At 32.2% G+C, this 26693-nt stretch overlaps 1 protein-coding gene across 1 annotated transcript; it reads right to left on the minus strand.

The window, feature by feature from the left end:
• Positions 1-671: 671 nt before the first annotated feature.
• Positions 672-23827, minus strand: LOC139498918 (sialin-like). The gene is made up of 10 exons (XM_071287508.1): positions 23672-23827; positions 10775-10965; positions 9699-9929; positions 8757-8940; positions 7131-7252; positions 5806-5955; positions 4851-4983; positions 4106-4261; positions 3689-3774; positions 672-1412 (listed from the first exon to the last, which is right to left on the minus strand). The coding sequence occupies exons 1-10, from the start codon at positions 23769-23771 to the stop codon at positions 1206-1208; spliced, it is 1560 nt and encodes a 519-aa protein (XP_071143609.1). The 5' UTR covers positions 23772-23827; the 3' UTR covers positions 672-1205.
• Positions 23828-26693: the final 2866 nt, after the last annotated feature.

A 26693-nucleotide genomic window follows, 5' to 3' on the forward strand; every position in this document is an offset into this window, starting at 1 on the left:
TTTCAAAACAACTTGTATTTCCTTAATTTCATATTCTGGAAACTTTCATAAACATATATATATATATATCAGTGATATTGTTGTCTTTTTTCAAAACTACCTCTACCGTTTTTTATTGGGAAAAATGCATATTTTTTATTGAAATTGGGAAATTTGTATATTTTATTCTAAACACATCTCCAATTTTTTGCTGACCTTTGCTGTCTTTTTTGCACTGTTTTTTCATGTATATTTTGGCCGTATATTTTGGTTGTCAGACATTTTCAACCTGAAAGGTACTTTTCGGAGAGGGGAAAGAAACAGAAGCAATGATGGTACTTTATGCATTGAAAACTACATGTGTTACAAACATCATGATGATTCTGAACAGAAAACCGGATCTCAAAAGTGCTTTCTAATATCAAAATAATAGCATGAATACGATATTTACAAACATTACACCAATGCCATCACTGTTTGGGGAAAATTTGAAACTTTTTGGGAGGAATTTTAAGCCATTTTTTTTAGTAATTGGGAATTTTCTCTAGGGGAAAAGGCCGAATTTCGGCTGTAATTTGAGGCAAACAATATCACTGTATATATATAAACATATATATCATTAACTAAAATAAGTTGGTCTACATTAACCAGGTAATAAGAATCATGACAATTATAAATGTTTAGCAATTGAATGGGTATATAAATTCAGACAGCAATATTTAATTACCTTGAACACACATTTCAAGTTAACATGTTTATCAAAATAAAATAAAAACAAAAATCTCATATATAATCTTAACTATACAACTTAAAAACAATCTACTTGCCAATTACTAATTTGATTCTTTTATTACAAACTTTTAGCATAAGTTGTTTTCTTTCTTTCAAAGGAAGAATTGTTCTAGACTAGTTACCCATGCAAAGTTGAAACTAATTCATGCATTATGACTTATTTTGTATTGAAAAATAACTATAATTTATATCTCATGTTTTAGCAAATCAAAACAAATAAATGTATTACTAACTAAAAGATTTGAAAAAGTTACAGCTAATATACATAACACACACACAGACAAATTTGATTTTTTTACTAGCTCTACAATAGTTTATTTCTTTTCTAAGGAAACAACTCTTACAAATTGATCTCTAATTACATGGTCAATTACTTAATTTTGGCAAGTAGACTATAAGCACAGCATTATACAAATTGTTTTAAAAAATTAATTCTATCGATTAACTATAGCACCATTTGCTGTATTATCTCCCTCTAGCACCGAGTAAGAAACGTTTCTGTTATTACGGAATGAGACGTCTCCATTTGGCTTGTTCCATGACTGTTCTGTTCCTCTTGCAAATAATACAAATATAACAGTACCAGCCACATACACTCCTGCTGATATATAAAATACTTTCTGCCACTGCCCTCGTGTTTCCTGAAATTGAAGAATTTAGATTTTATAGAAATATAATAAAAGCTTAGTATGAGTTTTGTGTTGTTTTTTAAGACTGGGTATTTAATTTTTTCCAGGCATGGAGTGTTACAAATGAAGCTCATACAGAAATTTTCTTCCAGCACAGCCTAAATTTAATATTTGGATATCATTACAAAATTGAAATATTGTTGAACACTTCTTTGTATTTTGTAAGATGACAGATGTTGTTGGCAACTGGCAATGCCTTTTTTCACATGCATTTATTCATGAAAAAAGTGAATTTGATTTGAATGAGGATTAAAGAATGAAAATAATAAATCAGTAGTTACTAGGGATGTCAAAAGATCTGAAATTTAATACTCGGATACACAGTCATGATACTCGAGTACTCGCAAGTACTCGGATGAATCTTATACGTCTATTGAAAAGTTTAGATTGTAGGCGGGATGCAGTATTTTTGTCCTTACTTTTTATTAACGAAAGATAAACGTACTAAAACACAGCTTTATCCTCTGTTTGTTGTGTCAATTTAACAATGAATTACCGACCACTGTTTCTATAAATAACCTATCATAATAGCAATTATTGTTTGTGTACGTGTTCATGAACCTAATTCCAATAAACTCAAAATTATTTGCATATAAAGTCCGACAAAGTAGACAATTTATGTATCATCTGTTCCTGATGATTTGGTATTTTTCATAATACGACTTGTCCATTAATTTGCCAACAACAATATTGGACTTCAAATTACTTGTGCTTTTTCGTGTTGCTCAGTCTTATCTTTTTCTGTTATTTATTTTTTTTTCACTATCTCGTTTGTCATATTTTTTATTTTTTTTTAGCCATGTCCATGATGTTGTCCATTTATTTTATGACTTTTGGGTTTGAATGTCGCTCTAGTACTTTTCCTATCTTTAAATTATAAAAAATAAACAATAATAGTTAAGTTTCAAATACAGAGTAATTAAATTAATTCTAATGTACATCTCATACCAATCACGTTTAAGAGAAGTCCTGATTAACAAACAAAGGTAAGTTTTTACGGCTTGTGATGGGTTAATTATTAATCCATGAAGGTGTTGATCCGTATCCAAACACCGTTAAAAATGTCTCTAATCAGTTGCGTGGGGTTCACCACAGGTCACTTTGATTTTATTCTTGTTTAGAAATAAGATTGTCAACAATTTCAAAGACTGTATGACTTTCTATTTTTTTGTTCCAAGTAGTGCAAATGAAAACATTCCCTTGGAAGAAAGGACGTTGCTGGTACTACTATAACTTAGTAGCATCAGGATAAACATATTATTTTTGTTCACTGATTTTATTTAGTATTAAAAGGGGATATTTAAACGGAACTCAAGTGAGTGAAAATGTGAAGAGAAATATCTCAAGATGTATAACAGGCAAACGAGTATCCGAGTACTTAAACTGTACTCGAGTACTCGGCCTTCCGATCGAGTACCCGAGTACTCGAGTACTCGTTGCCATCCCTAGTAATTACAGTTCTTCTATAAAAGCATGCAAAACAAAACATTGATCAACTTGCTTGATATGTTTGCTTGGTTGTTGGCAAACAATAGGTAGGCAGAGTTTCTGTCTGTTTTTATATATACTGGAATTTGATTGGACAATAAGAATTGACATGAAATGAATTTAATGTTTATTGCATTGTCCAATCATGTTCCAGTTAATAGTAAACAGACTGAAATAGACTACCTACCTGTTGTTAACAAACATCCAAACAAATGTAACAAGCAAGTTTATCAATTATTTGTTTTGTATGCTTTAATAGAAGAACTGTAAAAGATGGATCATACCAACCCTAATAGCATTAGAGTTTATAAGCTATGTAAACTATAGTGATTATACTGTTGAATTGAATATATCTACCTCAAAACAAAATGGAAAAGAAAATACTTTTTCGTTTGGGATTGTATTATATTTGCCTTCAGGTTTATATGATTTGCTCATCCCAATACGACTCTTTCAAAATTCAACTTTTTTTTGTGCAACAGGCTACATGAACACTTTTGCACTGCACATTTGGCAAGGTGTAAAGGTGAAAGACTTTTCTACCTCAGGCATAGATAACCTTAGCTGTATTTGGCAAAACTTTTAGGAATTTTGGTCCTCAATGCTCTTCAACTTAATACTTTATTTGGCCTTTTTAACTTTTTTGGATTCGAGCGTCACTGATTAGTCTTTTGTAGACGAAACGCGCCTCTGGCGTACATACAAAATTTAATCCTGGTATCTATGATGAGTTTATTTACCTGATTATTAGTTAAAACCCCTACAACATATGGTCCAAGAAACCCAGGTATAGTAGCTATCATATTGGTAATGCCCATTAATGTACCTGGAAAATAAAGAGATGTTATGATTATACATGCAAAGGTATTTTCAATATGAGGGTGCACAGTATGAAAGTCAAGCTACAGCATAGCAACTGAAAAACAAAAATTGGAAAAAATATATATAGAGGTCACATTATAATGAAAGCAAAGTTCAAAGTCAATAATGTTTAAGAGGCATTTTAGTGAGATACAATTTCTGTAAAAATTATTGTTTTCATTTGTCAGTGTCAGATATTGAAGAAAAATGAATTTACATAAAAAAGAGTCCTTTTGCTCAATCTATACCATAGGCTCAAAGTAGAGGTGGAAATGTGCTCTTCAATGTGATCTTACCTGAGAAATTAGGAGCTAAATCTAAATGATTGACATTAAAACCTCCCATACAGAATCCTCCTAGTCCTACAGCAAAGGTCAGCATAAGAACTACTACCACATAATTACAACCTACAAGTCCTATACAGGACATTAGAATGGCTGGAGCTAGGAGACCTGGAATATAAAACATGACATTGAATATGTATCTTATTTGTAGAAACAATTTAGACTTTTTTATACTTTTTTCGTTTGGGATTGTATTATATTTGCCTTCAGGTTTATATGATTTGCTCATCCCAATACGACTCTTTCAAAATTCAAGAGTCTATCTTAAATTGAGGCAAATCATATTGTCTTCCAAAATACTGTTTCGATTCCTAACATCACTGAAGAGACATTAATTGTTTTAATCCAGATATTCTGACTTTTGCAGAAAACTTAAATTCCAAAATTTCTAATTAATTCAAAGTCACTAGACCATGAACAAAAAGGAAGGGCCTGGAAGTAGTTGTCAAAAAGTTAAACTGTTATCAATGCAACTTAATACAAACTATCATTGATGTATCACAAGTAGATCCTATCAAAATAACTTAAGAAGAAAACCTAACAATTCTTGACACTGTTTTTACAGCTTTCTCTGGAAAAGCAAACCCTAGGTCTTGCTTTCTGAGACCAGGAGACATATATGTTTCTCTCTGGATAATTTTCTGTCTAACATTTTATTGGGTTGCTATCCCATTCCTTATTTACAATGTATACTCACCAAATGAGTTTATTACTCGTCTAGTATTAAGAGTAGACAGAAATCCTCTGCTCCTGATAAAATCTGCCAAATTACATGATATATTCATACACATCCAGCATACAAGGTAAGGCAAGGCTGATACAAAACCATCCTATAAAAGTAAATAACATACAAGGTAAGGCAAGGCTGACACAAATCCATCCTTAAAAAATTGCAACAATAAATGCATGCAATATTTCTGAATTTTAGAGTATTGAAAATTGGCTGGTATCATATGTTTTAGAAAAAAAAGACACCACCACAAAAATAGAATTTTATTAAACAAGAAAACATATGAAAACCACTATCATAATTTTAAATGGATTTTTATATACATAAGACTTGCTCATGAATAGGTAAACTACTGTAGGCTCTTTAACTGCTTAAGGTGTGTGCTCAATCAATTATTCATTTCCAGAGAGGAACATATTCAGTTTTTCTAAAGAAAGAAATTTGGGTGCTTGCCAGATCTGTCTTGTATTCTTCAATTTCTTGTCTACAATGCTTTGATTTTTACGAAATAATTATGTCAACAATTTACTGTTTCAAAATCTAAATTGGCAAATTGCAGTCCATATCTTCAGTGTTTTTGTTGTGTTGTTTGGCTGTTAATCCATTGAATATTTTATAGAATATTGTCTCATCATAACTACCAGATATTATTTCAAAAATGGATCTTAACAGGAGCAACTTAACTGGATTCACAAATGGAGCAAGGAAAAATTGCCCTTCCAGAGCACCTGACCTTTTACTATGATTATTTTTTTCAAAATCTTAAATTTTCTGTGTAGTTTTTTATGATTATTGTCTGATTTTTTGTTGTTTTATCTTTTGGCAGCATTTTTGCAATATTTTTTTCAACGTATTGTCATTGGTTGACCCCTTGGTATATTCCCTATCTTTTCTAACCATAATACTACATACATGAACTTACAGATTTTATATCAAACTTGAGTACATCCTTCATATAAGTCGGAAGACAGGTCAACATTGTATAAAATCCCCAGTTGTTGGCAAAATGTGCTGCACTGGTTGCCCACACTGCTGGAGAGGTCAAAATGGCTAACCATGGAGTTGGCATTCTCTGTAAAAAAATGTTTCTGATTAAGGTGGTCCCAAACACCTTGATAAAAATTACTTTGTCTTGTTTGATTTTCATAAAATTTTGACAAGATATTTACTCTGATCCTTTGACAGATTTTAAAAATTCCAAAAACTTGAGTCACTCACTTTATTGGAACAGTTCTTTGGATATATCAGTTGACCAAACACACTTATTTTGATCATTAAGAAGCTTTGAAATATTTCTTAAAAATAGAAAGCGATTAAAATGTTAATTTAATTTTCACAGAGTTATCTCCCTGTAGTGTTATGTACCACCTTCATTGATAATTATTATTTTCAAATGTGCTAAAATCATTTGATTTGATCTTTGAAAAGAGGGACGAAAGATACCAAAGGGACAGTCAAACTCATAAATCTAAAACAAACTGACAACGCCATGGCTAAAAATGAAAAAGACAAACAAACAACAGCACAGAAAATGGTGCATGCTTATCATTTTCATTATTAACACCTGGGCATTAAAGATATTGCATGTAATTTTTTATCAAGCTTCCCTTTCAATTGGCATGGCAATATATTGAAAAGTAGATTTTTACAAAAAAAAATATACACAGATTTCCAAATCATGCAAATATCATTGCTTTTTAAATACAAATTATATGGAAGCTACTGACACAAAACTCTTACAACATTTTATTTACTGTGGAATAAGCAAGTCAATATTTTGTTACATAAATCAAGATGAATAATAATAATTATGACATAATTAGAAGCATAGAACAGAATGTGAAACACAAATCAGGAAATATTGAGAGACTTTGGTTAGGATGTTAGAGCTCATATTAGGCGCTTTTGTATAGCCATAAATTTTACCATAATCTAACAGTCTGATGTAAAAATTGTCTTTTAAAGTGTTTTTTTTCCTTCAATCTTCCATCTGAACATGCTGAATGTAATGTGTTTACAATACCCGTGTAGATTTTCTTTTTGAATAATATCAGTTGAAGGAAATATTGAGGAGATTCAGTTTCTTGTTTTTGTTTTTGATTTTTGATGATTACACTAGTAACTCAAATTTAGCTTGAACAGACAAAAACGCCTTACCGGCATCCTAGGATGTTTGGCAGTTGTGTCATGTACAAGTAACATCCACGCTAAAAACTATACACAGCCTAATACATCTGTAATACCTACCTCTTTGACACCTATAGATTTCTCTATATAGTCTCTCTCTACTTTAGATATCCTCGGATGTTTGGCAGGTGTATCATGTACAAGCAACATCCAAGCTACAAACCATACACAACCTAATACACCTGAAATCATAATCTAACATGAAAACAGTATTACTGCATTTATTATTCAATGGAAACCATTTTCATGTATTTTGGTGGTATAGGTAAACAAGTTAAAACAACCAAATCAAATGCTCAACAAAGAACACATCTCCTATTGGCATTGATACAACAAAATCTTTGGCAAACCACGAAATCAAATATCAAAGAAATTGCAACATTTCCCTTATCCACAAAAATAAATTAATCCACTGTACAAAAAATTAGATAATTTTATATGATTGCCAATGTGACAACAAACCACCAAACATGCCAAAAGACCAAATGATACATATGTCAGAAGTAAGAGTCCTCTAATGAAATTTACTAAAATTGTACAATTGTAAGTGAACAGATCAACTTTAAATGAGCAGTGGACTTGTAAAACTGGAAATTTATAATCAAATGTTAAATATATTCAACAGATACATATAAATTCTACCACTGCATCGAGTGTGTTACGATATTTATCCACTCGAGACAGTTAAATTTTCAAATTTAAAACTTGAGCCTCGCCGAGCGTTTTAAATATTTAAAATTTAACTGTCCAGAGTGGATAAATATTGTATTACACGAGATTTGGTGGTGGAATCTGTTTCTCTAATGATTTTCAAACAATACCCAGGCAAACTTATGTGTTCTTTCTATGTGACGTCATCAGGCATAGTCGCCTTTTTTCATGCTGTCACAATAGTAAATTCAAAGGAAAACAAGAAAATTTGAAATCATAATCGGTTTTTAACCAATGCAGAACTGAGATCAAACGAACCACACGTTGATTAAATGTTTTTATACAATGGGTGCAGAAAGGGATAAATTGATGAAGAATTAGAGAAACATGTATATATATAACTGTAAATTAAGAAATAATTGCGTGTATTTATTATTGCAATTTGATAATTTTATACCAAAATGTAATTTTAGTTTTTGCGATATTGAGAAAAAATCCCACCTTATTCATACAAAAACTCCAAAATGCAAGTTTAAATATTACAATTACATCTACTGCATTTATCATATAGTGGCATCGGTGGCCAATGGTCTAAGTAATTTATACTGCAGTCACTATTAGGTCAACACTAAGGTTGTGAGTTAGAACCCAGCTCCTGCTGGTGCACTTGACTCCAATCTTAATTGACTAGGATTGACAGTTTTCCTATGGAAGGTCAGTGGTTTTCTCCAGGCACTCAGGCTTCCTCCACCAATAAAAACTAGCCGCCAGGAAATATTTTTAAATTAATCACAAGTCTCTCTTGGAGATAATTGTTTTGGAAAGGCAAAAACAGAAATTATTGCTTGGTTTTTAATTGTAGAGTTATCTCCCATTGACTTAATATTTCTAGATATAAATTACATGAATTAGAATCATTTCTAAGATAATGTTTTCATATTTATCAGCTGAAAAAATATGCAAAAGGAAGTGACGTGTTATGATTTGGTGGTATGACACCTGCTAGGCTCTCACTCTTCACTGTTCAACACTTACCAAAAACATAAAATACTGATGGCCATCCGCCAAGAAAATCAGAGTCAGCTAGAATTCCACATATAGGCATAGCTATCACTGTTCCTAACTGGGCTCCAGCATAACTAAACCCTGCTAGTTTACTCCTTTCCCAGATAGGAGCCCACTGTCCCCACATGGCATGCATAGCTGGGAAAGTTACACCCTGAAAAATAAAACAATACTTAGTTTTAAATAAAATTAGTTTTTGGCATTAATAGCAGGACTTTTTTTTAATTAATTTTTCATATTCATTTTATACTTCAGGTAATAGAAATTTTCACATTTGTTGTGAATGTTGTATTAACTGTGAAAATTTCAAATTATAATAGAATGAATTTGTCCTTAACTTTGTTATGTGAAACAAAATATGAAAAGAAACTGATGCAGTTGTAAACTTTACAAGTTTTCATGAGTTATGTAATGGCTGCTTCAGTGAATTTCCCCCTTGATGATTCATCATTAAGATTGGAATAAACAATTAATTTCCACATAGGGGACAATGATAGCCTTTTTCAAGATACAGACTTTAGAAAGTTGAGGTAACGAAACCTTGCTAAAATTAAAGAACAGTTATAAGGACAGTATTTTTTGGTCCAAAAAATAAAGGTTCAAGTTGCTTTTCTTAGTGTAATGTGTACTCATATCCCATACCTATCAATTTTGCACTTAAAAATATGAGCCTCATTCTAGCAAAGACAAGACATCTCAGTTCCATTTGGGCTAAGAAAAAAAATTCTTTGGTATAATGCAGAATGCTCAAAGTTTCTTATAATTAATAAGAATGGGCGCACATATCAACCAATCAGGATTAGCTATACGCTTAATTCTGAATACGTTTAATTCTGCGCCCAAAAAATCTAATGGTTTATGTGTTTTTGTAACCTTTATGTCTCCATAGCCTAGATAGATAATGTCACACACCTCCCCAATACCTTCCACAATCCTAAGTGCTATAAAATAACCGAGTCCAGCTCGGGCAGCCAGTGGTGTCAACATTGTCAGTACAGCAGTACACAGTACACCAAAACCAAACATTCTCTTCCCACCAATTATCTCTGCCATCTTTCCACCTATAATCTGTGTACAGATGTAACCGTAGAAAAATGATCCCAGTATGATCCCTTGTGTGTTCTGATCCCAGTTAAATTCTCCCTAAAATACAAAAAAAATAAATATGTTCACACTTTTTTTATATTGTCAAATACAATTTGAAAGTTAAGAGCATTTTGTAAATACTGATTTCAATTTCATGTTCTTTATTGTACCTTTTGTTACCTATAAGTAGTCCACTTTCTTGAATACTAAATAACTTAATTGTAGGATACATTGTATACATACATATCTGAGTCTTTTTAGCTCTTTTTCGTTGGATTATCTAATATTTCACAAAAATTGCATTAAAGAGCTTAACATATATATGTAGAGAGACCTGTCATTTATGAAAGTTTCTGTGTAGACCTCTTGGTTTGGTTTTTTTTTTGTAATTTTTGTTGTTTGGTTGATGTCTCATTTAAGAACGGAAGCATTTAATGTCTGTTTTAACAGCCCTATAGATACTAATTAAAAAAGAGAAGCATTTGATTTCTTAAAATTACATTTTAAAATTTGCTACTGCCATGCAATTAAGAATTATATCCAGGCTTGTTGTTTATACATTATATATAAGCCTTCCAATTGCTATTTTATCATGTGTTTTTCTATGTTATGATGTTAAACTATTGTTTCAGAAAAAGGGAGAAGGTTTGGTACATTACATTATTCTTGTATACACCATGTTTCTTTTAATAAAATCAAGTACATTGCACATGCACATGTTTGAATGAAATGTAAATTTCTGTCTATACAAATTCAAATTCAATAGAAATCCTATGTTTAGATATTAACCAAATCCATCTAAATGTAAATTACAGCTGTATATCTCCTATTATATCAAATGCATGATTATACTACATGAACTTATACTAAAAAGGTTTACTATTCTTCTGATTTATACATACCACTTTGACTGTAGTATTTTGTCCAGAATCAGGGCCTGCACATGCTTCTTCATCAGTAGTATTTTTGGTCGTACCCGTGTCATTCACCATGGCAACCAATCCTACACTCAGGTTGACTCTCAAGCAGTAGACATTTACAAATCCTAGAAAGGCCATAAAGGCAAGGAAATGTCTGGTTCCAAAACATTCTCCTGAAATTATAAATTACCATGACATCCCGAATTAATACAAATGACAACCAAAAAGTACCGGTATTAAAAAAGATAATATGAAAATGTATGAAGATAACATATATTTTCCCAGTGAGACATAATAATTTGTTTCCCTGTTTGCAACCATTGTCAAATACTTATCATAATTATAGTATATACTGTAAATTAAGAAATTTGTGCATGCATATCATTGCAATTTTTGAAGAATGGATAAAAATGCAAGATTTTTTGTGGTGATAACAGAAGAAAGTTGTAGATACTGTATAGTGGGTTTGATTTTCGAAGTTGTAAAATTTCACAATTTTCATTGAATATAAAGTATACAAACTATTAACATGTATTTAAGCGGTTAATAATTTGTTGGATTCAAACTTTTACCAATACCTTTGCATGTGCACCTTTAAATTGGCAGAATATATTTTGGCGATTTTGTGCTATTCGCAGAAAAAGAGAAAATTTACACTCTGCTAAAATAACCAGCTAAACAATATGTACAGTATACACATGTATTCATCAGATGTTAGAATGTAAGTTCATATATTATTGTGATACTCACACAGTCACATTATTCGCATTAATAATACCCTCACTGTCCTCACAATAATTTCTGAATTTTAAGTCGTGATATAATACAATGTATTAAACATGTTAAAATGGTTTCTGATCATGCTAATAGCATAATTGTTGATAATTATTGATAAATTAGTACATGTACCATTAATATTCTAGAATTACTACTGTCGTTTAATTACTAGTCTACTGTCATGACTGTCATTCATTAACTGTCATACATGTATATCATATATACATTGTACACAGTCATCCCAATATGGCGGACACAGAATTGGGTTAGAATAAATATTCTCTGTTAAAAGTGATTATATTCTATGAAAGCATTACATTGGTATGATATTATAAAATTCTTAAAAGGTTTACATGGAAACATCAAATTAATACAGAGAATATGTACATAACAGGAAATTAAATTTGAAAAAAAAAAAAAATCGCCAAGATGACTGTAATTTATTAGGTCTTTCCACTCACTTTTCTGTGGAAAGACCTATTGTTTTTCTTCTGATTATTTTTTTTTTCCCGCCAAATTTTGTTCTTGCGATAAACATTTGTTTCGCAATATGTTGCTTAGATATTTGGTATATGATATCGAACAGTTTATGCGCTTTTGAAATTTACCCTGCTTAACCGAATACTTTTCTTTGTAGGAGTTATCTCTCCAAACACTGTTTTCTTTGTGATCACAACTCCTTCGCAACCGTAAAAGATTACGACAAATTTATTTTATAAAATTGCTCGTTATATTCTTCGCCTGATTGAGGTCCTTGGTCCAAAAAAATGAAAATTAGGTCAAGGTCAAAGGTCAAGGTCATATTCTAAATTTCGATTTGGGCTTATTTTCACTTATTTTCATTAACCTTATAAGATATCGACAAATTATTTTTACTAAATTGTAAGTTGCGACATGTCGTAACTTATAAATTTTGGTTGCAAGGGTGCGTAGACAATAAATGGGAGTTTTCGCCCCTCTTATATTTAGAATTATGCGTAAAGTGATATTACTCATGAACCATACATATTAAGGAACTAGTGTCTTTTGATTCGAGATGTTTAGTCTATGACCTTGAAATTGAGGTCAAGGTCAAAGGTTAATTGGACGTTCTAGATTTTGACCTTTGCTTTAAATTCATATTTATACATCATAAAGCCATAGGAACTGACATTTTTAACTGAATTTTAATATTTTCATATCAAAATAGATCTTTATTAGTTGAAAGACCTTCAATTGTTCTTTGAACAATTGGTTTTTAATTATCATTCTTTTTGTTCAAGATGACCGTAACATAAAACAAGCACTACAAAAGTCAAAAAGTCTGAAAAGACCAGTTTTTGTCTGAATTTGCATAAATTTTTACTTGACATTCTTAATTTGTCTGCATAATTTTAGAAAATTCTTGACATAGTATTAGTTTGTCTAAAAAGGTTCTTGATTTTTCTTGACAAGTGTCTTGACAGTATCAACATTGTCTTAAAATTTCTCGACACTTCCTGTATCATCTGATAAGAGTCTGGATTAGTCTCGACCAATTCTTGACTGTCTTAAATTTGTCTCGATCTGTCTTGACATATTCTTGACATTCTTAATAATGTCTGAATTTGTCTTGACATATTCTTGACATTCTTTATATTGTCTGAATATGTCTTGACACATTCTTGACAGTATTAAATATGTCTTGACACTATCTCAACAGTATAAATTTCGCCTGAACGGTTTATGAAATCTTTTGGGTTTGTGTGGCTAAAAAAAGAGGAGGGGGGCTTTCGTGTTAGTCAAAGAATTTTTTATCAACAAAAATTTGTGATAACGGGCTCCTTCCTGAAAAGAAAAAAAATGTTTAGATCTATATTATGTATGTTTGTTTGAGACCAATGAAATTATTGATTAAAAATTATCAAATTCAACACTCAAATTTGAATAGTAAATAGAAATCATTGATGGGACCCATTATGAATACTTTTTTTATTATTATTCCTGGAGTAGATAATAATTTTCTTTTAATCTTTGAAATGTTTATGGCAGGTCAACTGATAGTTGTATGGCTGATTACAGGTAAATCAGTAATTTCTATTTGACAGTTGCGTGTATTCTGGGGTGTGTTATAACTTAATTTCATGGGGAACATCCTGTCCATGTATAATACTTAATATATATATTCCAACAGATGACATTACACAAATTTTTCTTCTGTTAAATGAATGATTTTATGTCATCATAATTTGCTATTTATATAAACCACATTTTTGTACAATAATTATTTACAATATTAACATTGGATATATTGAATGTAGAGTGAAATATGTCTACCATATGATTGGTTTTAATAATTTAATTAATAATTGAGATTTAGGAATCAAAATTTGTATTTTTTACCAAAAAACACATTTAAATTGTTTTATATCAACACACCCTCATTTAAATTATTTTATACATTAGATTTCGTAGCCGTATTTGCATTTGTGAAACTATTTAAATACCCAAATTTTCAATTGTTTTACATGCCCAACTTTCATATTTGTTGTAAGCAATGTAACTTAAAATCAACAGTATATTATGAAAAAGAAATAAAGATTACAGTTATATTATGAATATTGGTCATGATTTGTAAAACTTAGAACTTTCAAGTAAATTTAAGACACAATTCAAAATGTTCAGAATATGTCAAGCCAAACTGAGAAAGAATAAGAATGTCGAGAATATGACGAGAAATTTCAAGACAGTATTCAAATGTGAAGAATTTGTCAAGAAATTTTAAGACCATATTCAGAATGTCAAGAATATGTCGAGTAAATTTCATACAAATTTGATATAAATGAGAATTTGTCAAGAAAAATTAAGACACGAGTCATACTTTTGGAGAATGTCAAGTAAAAGTTCATGCAAATCAAGACAAAAACTGGTCTTTTCAGACTTTTTGACTTTTGTAGTGAAGGATAACCATGATTCAATAATTGGAGCAACAGATAATGCTCAGCTATAGGTACAAATTAAAAGGGGTTGAAATTAAATCAGCACCTGCATGGTTACTTCAGTTTCTGTAGAAAAAGTCATGTAAGTTAAAATGCAGTTAGAATACATAATAAATGTTATCAATTGGTTTGCTGTTTGATGTATTCAAAGCAGAGGCAGATTTAGGGGGTGCATACCCCCTTGTTTTAAGGGAAAAAAATGGTTGATTATTTAGGGAATCACTGGAGCATGACTAGACCAAACCTCTCTAAGGCAGTCAGTGGCACAGCATTTATGTCATTGTATGTAACTTAAGGTAGCACTATACAAAGGTCTCATAACTCCAACTCCCAAGTTTTAAAATGCTGTTACTTTCTTAATAATGCTTGAAAATTTATAAAAGTGGTAGTTTTGGATAGCTAACAGATTACTCTTTCAAATTAATGCAATGTTAGTATTATGCAACAATTATGTAACCAATTATGATGTTAACTGTGTCTAAAATATTGTTTACCAAATTTCCACTTTCAAATGAAATTAGCTTCTGCATATAGGTATCCCTAGAGGGTTGATTTTATTATATGTTGTTTCTATGGCCATTATTTACAAAAGGGTGTCTCAGATTTCAGATAGAATGTATAGAACAAATTTTACACCTAATAAAACATTATCTTCTTTTATGTGGTTAGGATGTTTACACTAATTACAGATTTATGAGAGAATGGAATCCCATAGGGACAATTTGAGACACCCTTTTGAAGCCCATGATGATAATTGATTACATAATGATTGCATAATAAAAATATTGCATTCATATAAAAGATTAATCTTTAATCTATCTATATATACCTCTTTTATTATTTTTTATGCATTCATAAGAAAGTTACAGCTTTTTAAAGGTAAAAAAATCTTTGTATTGTGCTACCTTAACAGATTTATGAAAACTTGCTACATAACATCGACTACATATATGACATAAATTAATAATTTTACTGTCATAAACCACAGGGGTTTGTTACAATTGCCTGGTTTACTATTACTATCCATACAAACCCATGCATTTTTTTAGGGGTTCGTATGGATAGTAAACCTGGCAATGGTAACAAACCCCTGTGCATAAACTGTGTGAGTATGTGGTCTAGTGGTTAAGACTGCATGATGGCTACAGTGCTGAAGATCCCGAGTTCTATTCTCACTCTGGGTGCTAAAAATATCAGCACATCAGAAGGGTAATTTTCACCCTCTCACACACATCTCTGGTACCCAGACCGGAGTTTAAACTAGAATGAGCACTAAATTGGGGGCCTCGGTTGGTCAAAGTAGGGATCAAAGTAGTCCCCTACTTTGACCTGGAGATCAATCTTCTGATAATCTCTCTGGTTTGTCCATTTCCACCGAGTGGACCAGTGGTCCTCTCAGACTACTTCGGCTTCCTTCACCATAACAGACTTCCCGGTGTCCTAGCATTCCCTTTGTGTTGGGTGGGGATTGATTAATGTTCTTATAAAAATAATTGTCGTATAAATATACAATAGTGAAATTTGTCCTCCATTACTGTGGCATTACATAACATCACACAGGTTCCCGTAAACTTTGACCAGTCTCACTCATTAGCAACAAGAAGAATTTTAGCGTTAAGAAGCGACAAGAAACTATTTAGCGACAAGAAAACATTTTTTTAATTAAAATTACTTATTCCAAATAAATATTAAAAGAATATGCAAAATAAATAAAAAAAAAAAAAATTGGCTAAAAGTAACAACACTTGGCCAGCACCATATTAGGAAAGGAACATTCATGCTATGTTTGATTTCAGTCAATTCAGTGGTTTTAGAAGAAGACTTTTGTATGCATTTCCCATAGGGTCCTATCTTGAACTAAGTCCCCCCACTGGCGGCCATCTTAGATGTTTCAATGACAACAAAGTAACAACACTTGGTCAGTATCTCATTAGGAACATTCCTGCTATGTTTTGTTTCATTCCATTCAATGGTTCACTAAAAGAAGACATTTGTATGCATTTCCCATAGGGTCCTATGTTAAACTAAGTCCCCCGCTGGCGGCCATCTTGGATGATGGATCGGCAACAAAGTAACAACACTTGGTCAGCACCTGATAAATGCCATGTTTGGTTTCATTCCATTTAGTGGTTCTCTAGAAGAAGTTCAAAATGTAAAAAGTTAACGACGATGAAGGACGCTAAGTGATGAGAAAAGCTCACTTGGCCCTTCGGGCCAGGTGAGCTAAAAGAAACATAGATCTAATTCAGTTGCTTCATTTATTTACATGATATTTTATTATGTATAACAGCAAGTATTACGTTTACCCTGTTGTATTATGATATTACTTTTACTTGTTTTTTAAAACAATAATATATTATCTTATAATTTGTTTTTAAAACTATCTTTGTACAATATTTAATAAACTTGCAAAATGCATCATTTGTGCATCATTGTCCAGAAAATACATACACAAAATGTGAAATACAAAGAACTGAAATAAAACAAGAGGAAAACATTAATACTTAAAATGTGAATATTTTTTCATCTTTTTATTTAGCATAATTGCCTCATTTAACGATATTTATCATGTGTATGCATATTTTTTAAAGATTAAAGGAAATCAATGACAATCTTGAGAATTCAACAGGTGTTCACTATTTACAATAATTGTATATTCTGGCATGTGTACAAAGTTGAAGGTGTTAATTGGATGTTATTGTAGCAATAAAACATTAGGGACACTCGCCTCGTTAATCTCATTTGATGTTCTATTACCTTAGGGTGAAGCCACAGCTAACGTTGGTCCTATCAGGAAAAATGAATTGTACAGTTAGAAAGGAAATAATATGTCATGTTTTTGTTTCAATAAATCCTTCAAAGGAAAGGTGAAAAATCTTTGTTTTTATTTTCATTTTATAGCGTGTGCATTTCCTTTGCTCTTACAAATGTTTAATTTTTCATCTATCAATATAATAATAAAAAGTACACAAACATTTCCTCACAAATGATAAATTTCTTCATCTATCAATATAATAATAAAAATTATCAATTTATTTCTGCCCTTATATTAAAAAAGACTAAATGCCTATTTTTTTTTAAATTTAATAAAAAGAAAAGTTTTCTTGTTACTAAATGGCTTCTTGTCACTAAAAATATTCTTCTTGTCACTTCTTGACGCTTCTTGTCGCTTCTTGACCCTTCTTGTCGCTAGTTAGTGAGACCCAACTTTGACTTCATAATCACAGGCACTTGTCTCAGAATATTTTTTTTCTATATACCTTAATATAACACAAGGTACTTAACTTGCATTTTTCAAAAAAATGTCAGGCGGTGAGGAAATTCCATTGTATGCCGCTTTCTAGGCTGTCAATCCCACTAAAACTTGTTATAGCGTAAATCTAAATTGGTTTATCTTTACAATGGTGTATAACATGTCTACATTTGTTGTCGGAATCATCCGTAGCAATCCTACCCAAGTATGTCAATCGTAATAATTTTGCCAACCGCTGATGATTTGGCAATAAACGCGTCACATCTACTTACATATGTATATATCTTGGTTGCCGATTGGTCAATTTATGGGAAAGTCTAAATAATTCTCGGAGTTACCTGATCTTGTTTTCATTTGTAAAATCTGAAAATAAAGTCTGAATGACATTGACGTCATGGGAAAATTTGAATCTTAAAAAGGAAACTCATAACTTATTAGACATACCACAAATAAGACTTGTAAGGTTTTTTCACGGTATCTTATATATTTTAGTAACTGAGTGATAAGTTCTTTACAGACAAAAAATAACAGTTTTTTTCTGAAACAGTTTTTATAATTAATCATTTACTGCAAGACATGTATTGCCAAATTTTCAGCGGTTGGAAAAGTTAATACGATTGACATACTTGGGTAGAATTTCTACGGATGTTCCGACAACAAATGTAGGCGTGTTAAACACCATTGTAAAGATAAATCAATTTAGATTTACGAATATATATATTATAAGTTTTAGTGGGGTTGACAGCCTAGAAAGTGGCATGTAAGGGAATTTCCTCACTGCCTGACATCTTTCGAAAAGGCAAGTTAAGTACCTTAATTGTGTTATATTAAGGTATATAGTAAAAAAAAAATCTGAGGCAAGTGCCTGTGTTCATAATTCAAAACATATGACGTCACAACTAAAAAGTGATTGCAGGCCTCGACAATAACGCTTGTCCGATTGTCCGGTACCAGAGGGAAAAAAGGTCGGACAAGTAAAAGCTGTATCAAGCTTGTCCGTCGGGACAAGTACAATTATTCAGCAGAAAATAACTTTAATCCAACTTTGGCCTTTGTTAGGCAGCAACCATTTGATTATTTTCTGGGGGGGCTATGGTTTTTTTTTCTGTACAAACTTTTTTTTTCGCCTGCGGCGAAAGACAATCTATTTTTTTCGCGACAAGTCAAAAACAATTTTTTTCTTTCAATTTTAACATTACATATAGTGGCAGCTGAGGGTGAAACAAACAATTTTTTTTTCTCAGAATCAAAAACAAATTATTTTTTTCTCCAAAAACTGGAAACAAACTTTTTTTTCCAAAAAAAACCATAGCCCCCCCCCCATCCCCCCCAGAAAATCAGGTAAACGGAAAAAAAGTCACAGGAAAAAAAGTCACAGGATAAAAAGTCACAATACCCCTAGGAAAAAAAGTCACAGGAAAAAAAGTCACAAGAAAAAAAGTCACAGGAAAAAAAGTCACAAGAAAAAAAGTCACAGGAAAAAAAGTCACAATTTGTTTAAGTAAACTAATTTGTCAGAAATATGTTGGAATGCATGTGAAAAAGTCACTATGTACATGTATGCAATAAATAATTAAACTGGAGTTTTTGAATGCATTGAAAAAAAGTCATAATATATTTGTACTGGATTACTTATTTAAGTTATGTTAGTGGTTAATTTTTAAAAACTATAAAGGAATTATATATATACTTATAAAAATGTATTGGAATAAATAATGTTCTTTTTTTTCAAAATTGACTTTTTAACTAATTGTGTCCTTTAATTTGATATTGAGCGTAAGTTGTATTTCATTGATATGGCTTCATACGAAGACAGGAAATGAAAGGTTTATAAGGCCAATTAAAATTAATTGCTAGATTTTCATCCCCGCCCGCCCCTCTGAAATCGGCCCGCCCCGATTTTTTTTATTTAACAAAAATACGATTTCCGGATTATATCATGTCCGTTACCGGGAACCATCGATAATTTCGTTTCATTCAACACTTCCTGTTTCAAATTTCGTTTGAGTAATCTAATAACGATATGATTGAGTCGACATATTCTGCTGCTCTATTATGACAACATCTACCGAGAATAGAGATTGATAACGAGAAGGGCATGAAATATTCGAGTAACGAGTAAAACGCCTTGTCATTTAACGCAAATTGCGGTAGTCACAAGTGAATCGAAAACAGTTTTTTTTCTTTATTTATACGATGACTTTGTGTCAGGAAATTTAGACTGTGAATGATATCCAAAGCGCAAGAATCGTAGAACAAATTGGTACAAAAAACATGACTGGATTAAAGAAATTGACACAAGCACGAATTTGTTGGATTTATCACCGTATATTGAGTAAAAAAGTCGACAAACACGCATTTTAATTCCCTTATATTTACCCATGGCTGTTGTTTTTGTTGACAAACAGCAAACACCCTCTGTAACTGTCCCAACACCCTCAATTTAGTCATTAAACAACTACTTTTTGGTTAAGTTCATGTTTTACATCATAATTACTTTCCACACTGAGTTTACATTTTATTTTGTACTCATAATACTTGTGTTACATACAATTGTACCAATACATTTTATTGATTTTATGTGGACTACAAACCATTGCATAGAAAGCAAAATAAATTTGGTGTAGGTCTAGTCCAACTGAAGAGAGCATTTCTCTTCCCTTTGATGTATACTATAAATAGGTTTCTAAAGCGGCAATTACATGTATAATCAGGGATTTTTATTTAAGAGTTTAAAAAATAGTGTCAGATTCCTTATACAACATGTATATACATTATACAAGCTTGTTTTCCACTAGCATATACCCCGCGGTATGCAGAACTTGTGACAAGGGTTTCATATGAAATAAAATTTAAAAAATAAAATCCTCCCACCCACCCCATGTTTTTCAAAAATTTGGATGAAAATCTACTAATTAATTTTAGTTGGCCTAAAGGGGGAAGGGCACCCGGGGAAAGGTGCCACAAGAAGCCACACATCAATATCAACAGTCCCTAGACATATAAATTTATATATATGAATACTAAGCTATTATTAATGGCAATGAGTTGTTTGTTTAACACTAAATTACAGAATACTTATCTTTATAAAAATAAAAAAAACATGTGGTCAAGTTATATACTGTATTCAAAATGAAGAAAATTGTTGCTGTTAAACTCATATCTCTTTCATAAGAGATATAAACAAAAATAATTACAACAAATCCTTGAAAACATGTATCAATAGTACACCAGCATGTACATGTTCCATTTAAATGTTTTGAATTTATATCTAAATTTCCAAAGCTAGTCGTATAAAATGAATTAAAAAATGTCTATTTCCAAATAAAATATCTATTGGGAATGTTTCCCAATATATTCATATATATATATGCGGCCTTATGACCATTTCCATAAAAAATACAAATTGGGAATGTTTCTCCTGTTTATACATGTATGTGCAGACCATATGACTATTTCATACAAAAATATATATTGTGACTTTTTTTCCTGTGACTTTTTTTCCTGTGACCTTTTTTCCTGTGACTTTTTTTCCGTGACTTTTTTTCCGTGACTTTTTTTCCTGTGACTTTTTTTCCTACATTCGAAAATCAAATGGTTGCTGCCTTAGTCTTGTATTATTTTAATTTTAGTTTCTTGTGTACAATTTGGAAATTGGTATGGCGTTCATTATCACTGGACTAGTATATATTTGTTTAGGGGCCAGCTGAAGGACGCCTCCGGGTGCGGGAATTTCTCGCTACATTGAAGACCTGTTGGTGACCCTCTGTTGTTGTTTTTTATTTGGTCGGGTTGTTGTCTCTTTGACACATTCCCCATTTCCATTCTCAATTTTATTTGATGAACAATAATGATAAACAAAAAACAAGAAAACAAACATTAGTTTGACATGTTTCTGCATTCTGTTTATTCAAATGCAAAACCTTTTTCTTCAACATGTTTACTTGTTGCAATCGATAATTTGGTTCTTTGTCAGGTACTTTTTAACAGGTAAAAGGTATACTATTCTCGGAAACCAGTCTTACTGATCCGAATCAATGATGCGCTTTGTAGATAAGGTAACTTTACAGGACAATTCGTCACCTCGACAGGTTTAGCTCCAAGTTTAATAGACAGTTGACTCACAGTTTGGCATCGTAGGAGACATATTTAGTAGACATGATTGACATGATTGATAGACAGTTTGACAAGGCAGGAGACATTTGGGACCAGGACAAATCAGTACCTCGTTTTGCTACCTTATTCTGTTCCATATAACAAATACCATACTGGTAATTTTTTCACAAAATTTTTGTTTTTTATTTACCATTAAATTCACAAATTCATATTTGATTATAAGTAGAAAAAAACAATACTGACAATATCGTGACCTATAGTTGTTAATTTCGGTGTCATTTGGTCTCTTGATGAGAGTTGTCTCATTGGCAATCAGACCTTATCTTCTTTTTATTGATTGCATTTCAATAAACTTTTTTCAACTGAAAAAAAAAACCAGGATTATACAAATCCAATGAGTGTACAGGCCTATCAGATGATGCCTCATGTTTAGAGTCTAATGAGACTGGCATTGATGAAAAACTAGAACCTAAGTCCTGTGACGTGACTAGATTCAGTTGAACTTGACTCATATTTTTGAAAAGAATTTCAAATCAAAAGAAATACATCAAATCCTGTCTTTTGTTTGAATTCGGTTTGTTCATTTAATCAACTAAAAATATAAAAAGGTTATTTTTAATAGAAATTTTTTGGACAAGTAACAATTTCATTCGGACAAGTAAATTTTGGTATGTACTTGTCCTACAGGACAAGTTGAAAAGAAAGTTATTGTAGAGGCCTGGATTGTTGCTCGACGTCAAAAGGTCATTCGGAGGCAAAATACAGTTTAATACCACAAGCGAAAATATGTTTATAGTCGCCATCACGTAAAAACTGGCACAATGGTTTTTGTCAAAATTTTCTGACCGCGTTTACTAAAGATCATGTTTTTTAATTAGCAGAATCAAATATCATTCCAAAAATCAAAAATCAGCTACTGTCCTACCTTTTATTGTGTTTGCATAGGTGGATCCAGGGGAGGGGGACCCTGGGGGGCCTGGGCCCCCCCCCTTCCTTGGGAAAAATTTGGTTGATTGTATAGGGAATCATTGAATCATGACTGGAGCGTGCCCCCCCTTAGGAAAAAGTCTGGATCCGCCACTGGTTTGCACTGTATAATCCTGACCTTCATATAATCCAAGATCATATTGTATGGTGGAATCAGACATTGTTGTTACCGGAAGTCACTTGCCGTGGAGTTCCACGTGCTCTCCATTTTCTTGTGTCTCTCAGAGCTTTTCGTCATCTTTACGTAAAAAGCATGGGAAATTGTATCATCAATGGCAATGATATTACCAGAGAGTAACGAATGTTAGGGAATAAGGGACCCTCATAGAAACCAAGATGGCGGTTATACAATGTAAATAAATCTTGAAAAATGTGAAGGTCAGGATTATACAGTGCAAACACAATAAAAGGTAGGACAGTAGTGGATATTAATTTGGACAGGATTTTTACTTCCGCTAAATAGAAACATCATCTTGAGTAAACGCGGCTGATATTTAAATTTTTTTTAACAAAAAACATGGTGCCAATTTTACGTTACGACGACTATAAACCGATAGGGAGTGTACACATTGATGCCACAGTAGTCAAAATAATTATAACGACTTGAAAGGCCTTTTAAAATTTTTGCTTTAACACCTTCCTGCGACGATGTATGTCAATGACCAAAAATATAATAGCCTTTCAAGATGTCATAATTATTTGGACTAGGATGCCACTGTACTCGCAGCTTTCTAGGGGTCGGATATCGCAGGCACTGATCGCCACGGGTAAACGTTTTGCTTTGATTACCTGAAGGAGGTTTCAGTACCGCTCCTGTTCCTTTAGAGTAGTCATTTTTTACATGTGATTGGGAATATATTATAGGGGTTTCATCGGAGACAACAGACATCGTATTAGTGTCATGTGAGGATGTACTGCGGAGACCATCTGCCTTGTAAACAAAGAGGAGACAACTTGATCACATGACAAAAACAGTCATAAATTGGCGGGGAAATAGGTCACACTAAATACCTGTTTTAGTTATCTTGTTACCAAAACTTCAAGCCACCAAAAATCAAAATTAGTTGATTCAAACAGGAACATATATAGTATCTCGAAGGAAAACGGGTCATTTTTAGCCATTTTACTGAGAGAGAAAAATCGGCGGGGGGGAGGGGGGGGGGGCGGGTCCGTCCGCCCTGATTTCTGTTCGCCCTAGTTACTGTTCGCCCTTTCGCCCTGAGACCGTTCGCCCTGATACCTGTTCGCCCCGGGTATGTTCGCCCTGATTTTTATTTTTTATTATAGCGTTGTGTTGTGTGTATTTAATTGAATATGTTGAAGTCAGGCTACAATTTCGCCGAATATTTACGATGTATTATGTTGTCTACAGCTAGCTGCTACTAGGTTATAAGTTCCTGTAAATTTCAGGACTACTATATTGTGACTACAAAGTATTTGACATGAAACAACTAAAGACTAAGTTATTTATATAGTTAACTTTAATTGATACATTTTAACAATATAAAAATATTCACTAACAGTTATAACAAGATCAATTCCGAACTGCACTTCGCACACATATATTTCCTAAATGAATATTTTAAAGCACTAAATTGAATTACTATATTAGTCCATCAAAGACAATTCATACACCAATCAGTGATATCAAAAAATTTAAATTATACCTAATCAGAAATCAAAATTCAATCAACATGCAGTAATTAAAAGTAATTATAAAATAAAGTGTAACAATGCAGCCAAGAATTTTATTTAATTAATATTCTGTATTTAACTTTTAATAGATATACATAAAGTTTCATATATATAAATATATATTTCTTTCATTAATGTAACATATACATATCATAAATGAAAATAGGGCGAACGGATTGCCAGGGCGAACAAACTCAGTGCGAACGAACCTAGGGCGAACATGTAATCAGGGCGAACGATCCCGATACCGGGGCTGCGCCCCCCACAACCCCTCTCTTAGGGGCCTCAATCGGATGCCCCAAAACCCCTGCCTCCCCTGAATTGGAACCCTATTTACGGCCCTGCTTAAAATTATCAAAAACAAATCCGGAATTACGAAGTTATAATTTTTTTTTTTAAAGTTTTAATGTACGCTTACATAAGTAAAAAGAAGGAAGTGTCACTCTGTGCGTGTTACGGCCTTCACATGCCAAGAAATTGCCTCCGTTGAAATTCTGCAAACACCCCATAGAGCAAATTACATGGATGATTAATTTTGATCATTTGGTATATGGCCGTGTTCTAAGCGACACGTACATGAATTCTACGTACTTTTCTTATATTTAAATCAATTCCCTATCTGCTCAGATTCGATGTGCTGTTTGTATTTTGTCGAGCCTGTGATTTATGTCCCAAAAGCGAGACAAAGCGGCGTCAATATTTAGGTTCCAAATGTGAATAAAGTCTTTTGAATGACTCTCCGTGAAATTTTACGAAAGTTGGACAGAAACTGTTTATGATCAAAAGAGTATTCAGAGCAATATAATAATGCAATTATATCTTTAATAGTTTTCCCGCATTTTAAGGACAAAATGTATTTCTTTAACTAATAAGTGGTCGCAGTTTGGGCTTTCATTTTGTTATTTCTCAATTACATTAACTACTTGTCGAACCTTCATCGAATTTTATGAAAATGCCGAAGAAGCTTTTTCTATGACTAATGTCTAAAGCTAAAATTTTGAAAGCATTTGTTTTCGCTCATTCTTTTCTGATAGACAGAGAGCCGGACTCTTCTTTACGCAATTAATTGTTTTACATGCTCAATTTATAAACCTTCATCGATTGTCGTGAAATCAAGATCAGGTCAAGAAAAAAATATCAAAAGCAAATTTTAGATTTTTTTTTTAAATCCCTTTAAAGGAATGATAAATTGATTTACTTTTTGTTGGAAGAAATCCAAAGTATTTTTTTTATATTGCACCTCTTAGAAATATGTTTTTGTGTTCATTAAAAGGTGCTTTTGTCGATTGTACCCTCACTCACGGCACCCTTTAAACTTATTTAAAAGTAATATTGGTTTGGACGTTTTCTCTAAAACCAATGACCATTTGGCTAGCTTCCAGTTTAACACGATGAATAAGTTAACATATTACAAAATTTAACCAAAACAAATAGATATAGGAAGATGTGGTGTGAGTGCCAATGAGACAATTCTCCATCCAAATAACAATTTATAAAAAAAGTAAACCATTATAGGTCAATGTACGGCCTTCATCACGGAGCCTTGGCTCACACCGAACAACAAGCTATAAAGGGCCCCAAAATTACTAGTGTAAAACCATTAAAACGGACCCACTACCCGCAGGTGCTTCAACTTTTAGCGGTTGGTTCAGTATATATATATAGACGATAACAACGTTATATTTAAACTAACTTTTTTACTAACTATAATGATGAATCATTTTGACACATTTCTTTCGTCTCTTGCTAAATATAAAAAAAGAAGAACTGATGTGGTATGACTGCCAATGAGACAACTGTCCACAAGAGACCAAAATGACACAGAAATTAACAACTATAGGTCAGCGTACGGCCTTCAATAATGAGTAAATCCCATACCGCATAGTCAGCTATAAAAGGTCCCGATATGACAATATAAAACAATTCAAACGAAACGTAACGTAACGGCATTATTTACATAAAAAATGAACGAAAAACAAATATGTAACACATAAACAAACGACAACCATACACTGAATTACAGGCTCCTGACTTGGAACAGGCACATACATAAATAATGTGGCTGGGTTAAACATGTTAGTGGGATCCAAACCCTCGCCTAACCTGGGACAGTGGT

Source organism: Mytilus edulis, chromosome 12, assembly GCF_963676685.1.
Source record: "Mytilus edulis chromosome 12, xbMytEdul2.2, whole genome shotgun sequence".
Taxonomy (NCBI): Eukaryota; Metazoa; Mollusca; class Bivalvia; order Mytilida; family Mytilidae; genus Mytilus; species Mytilus edulis.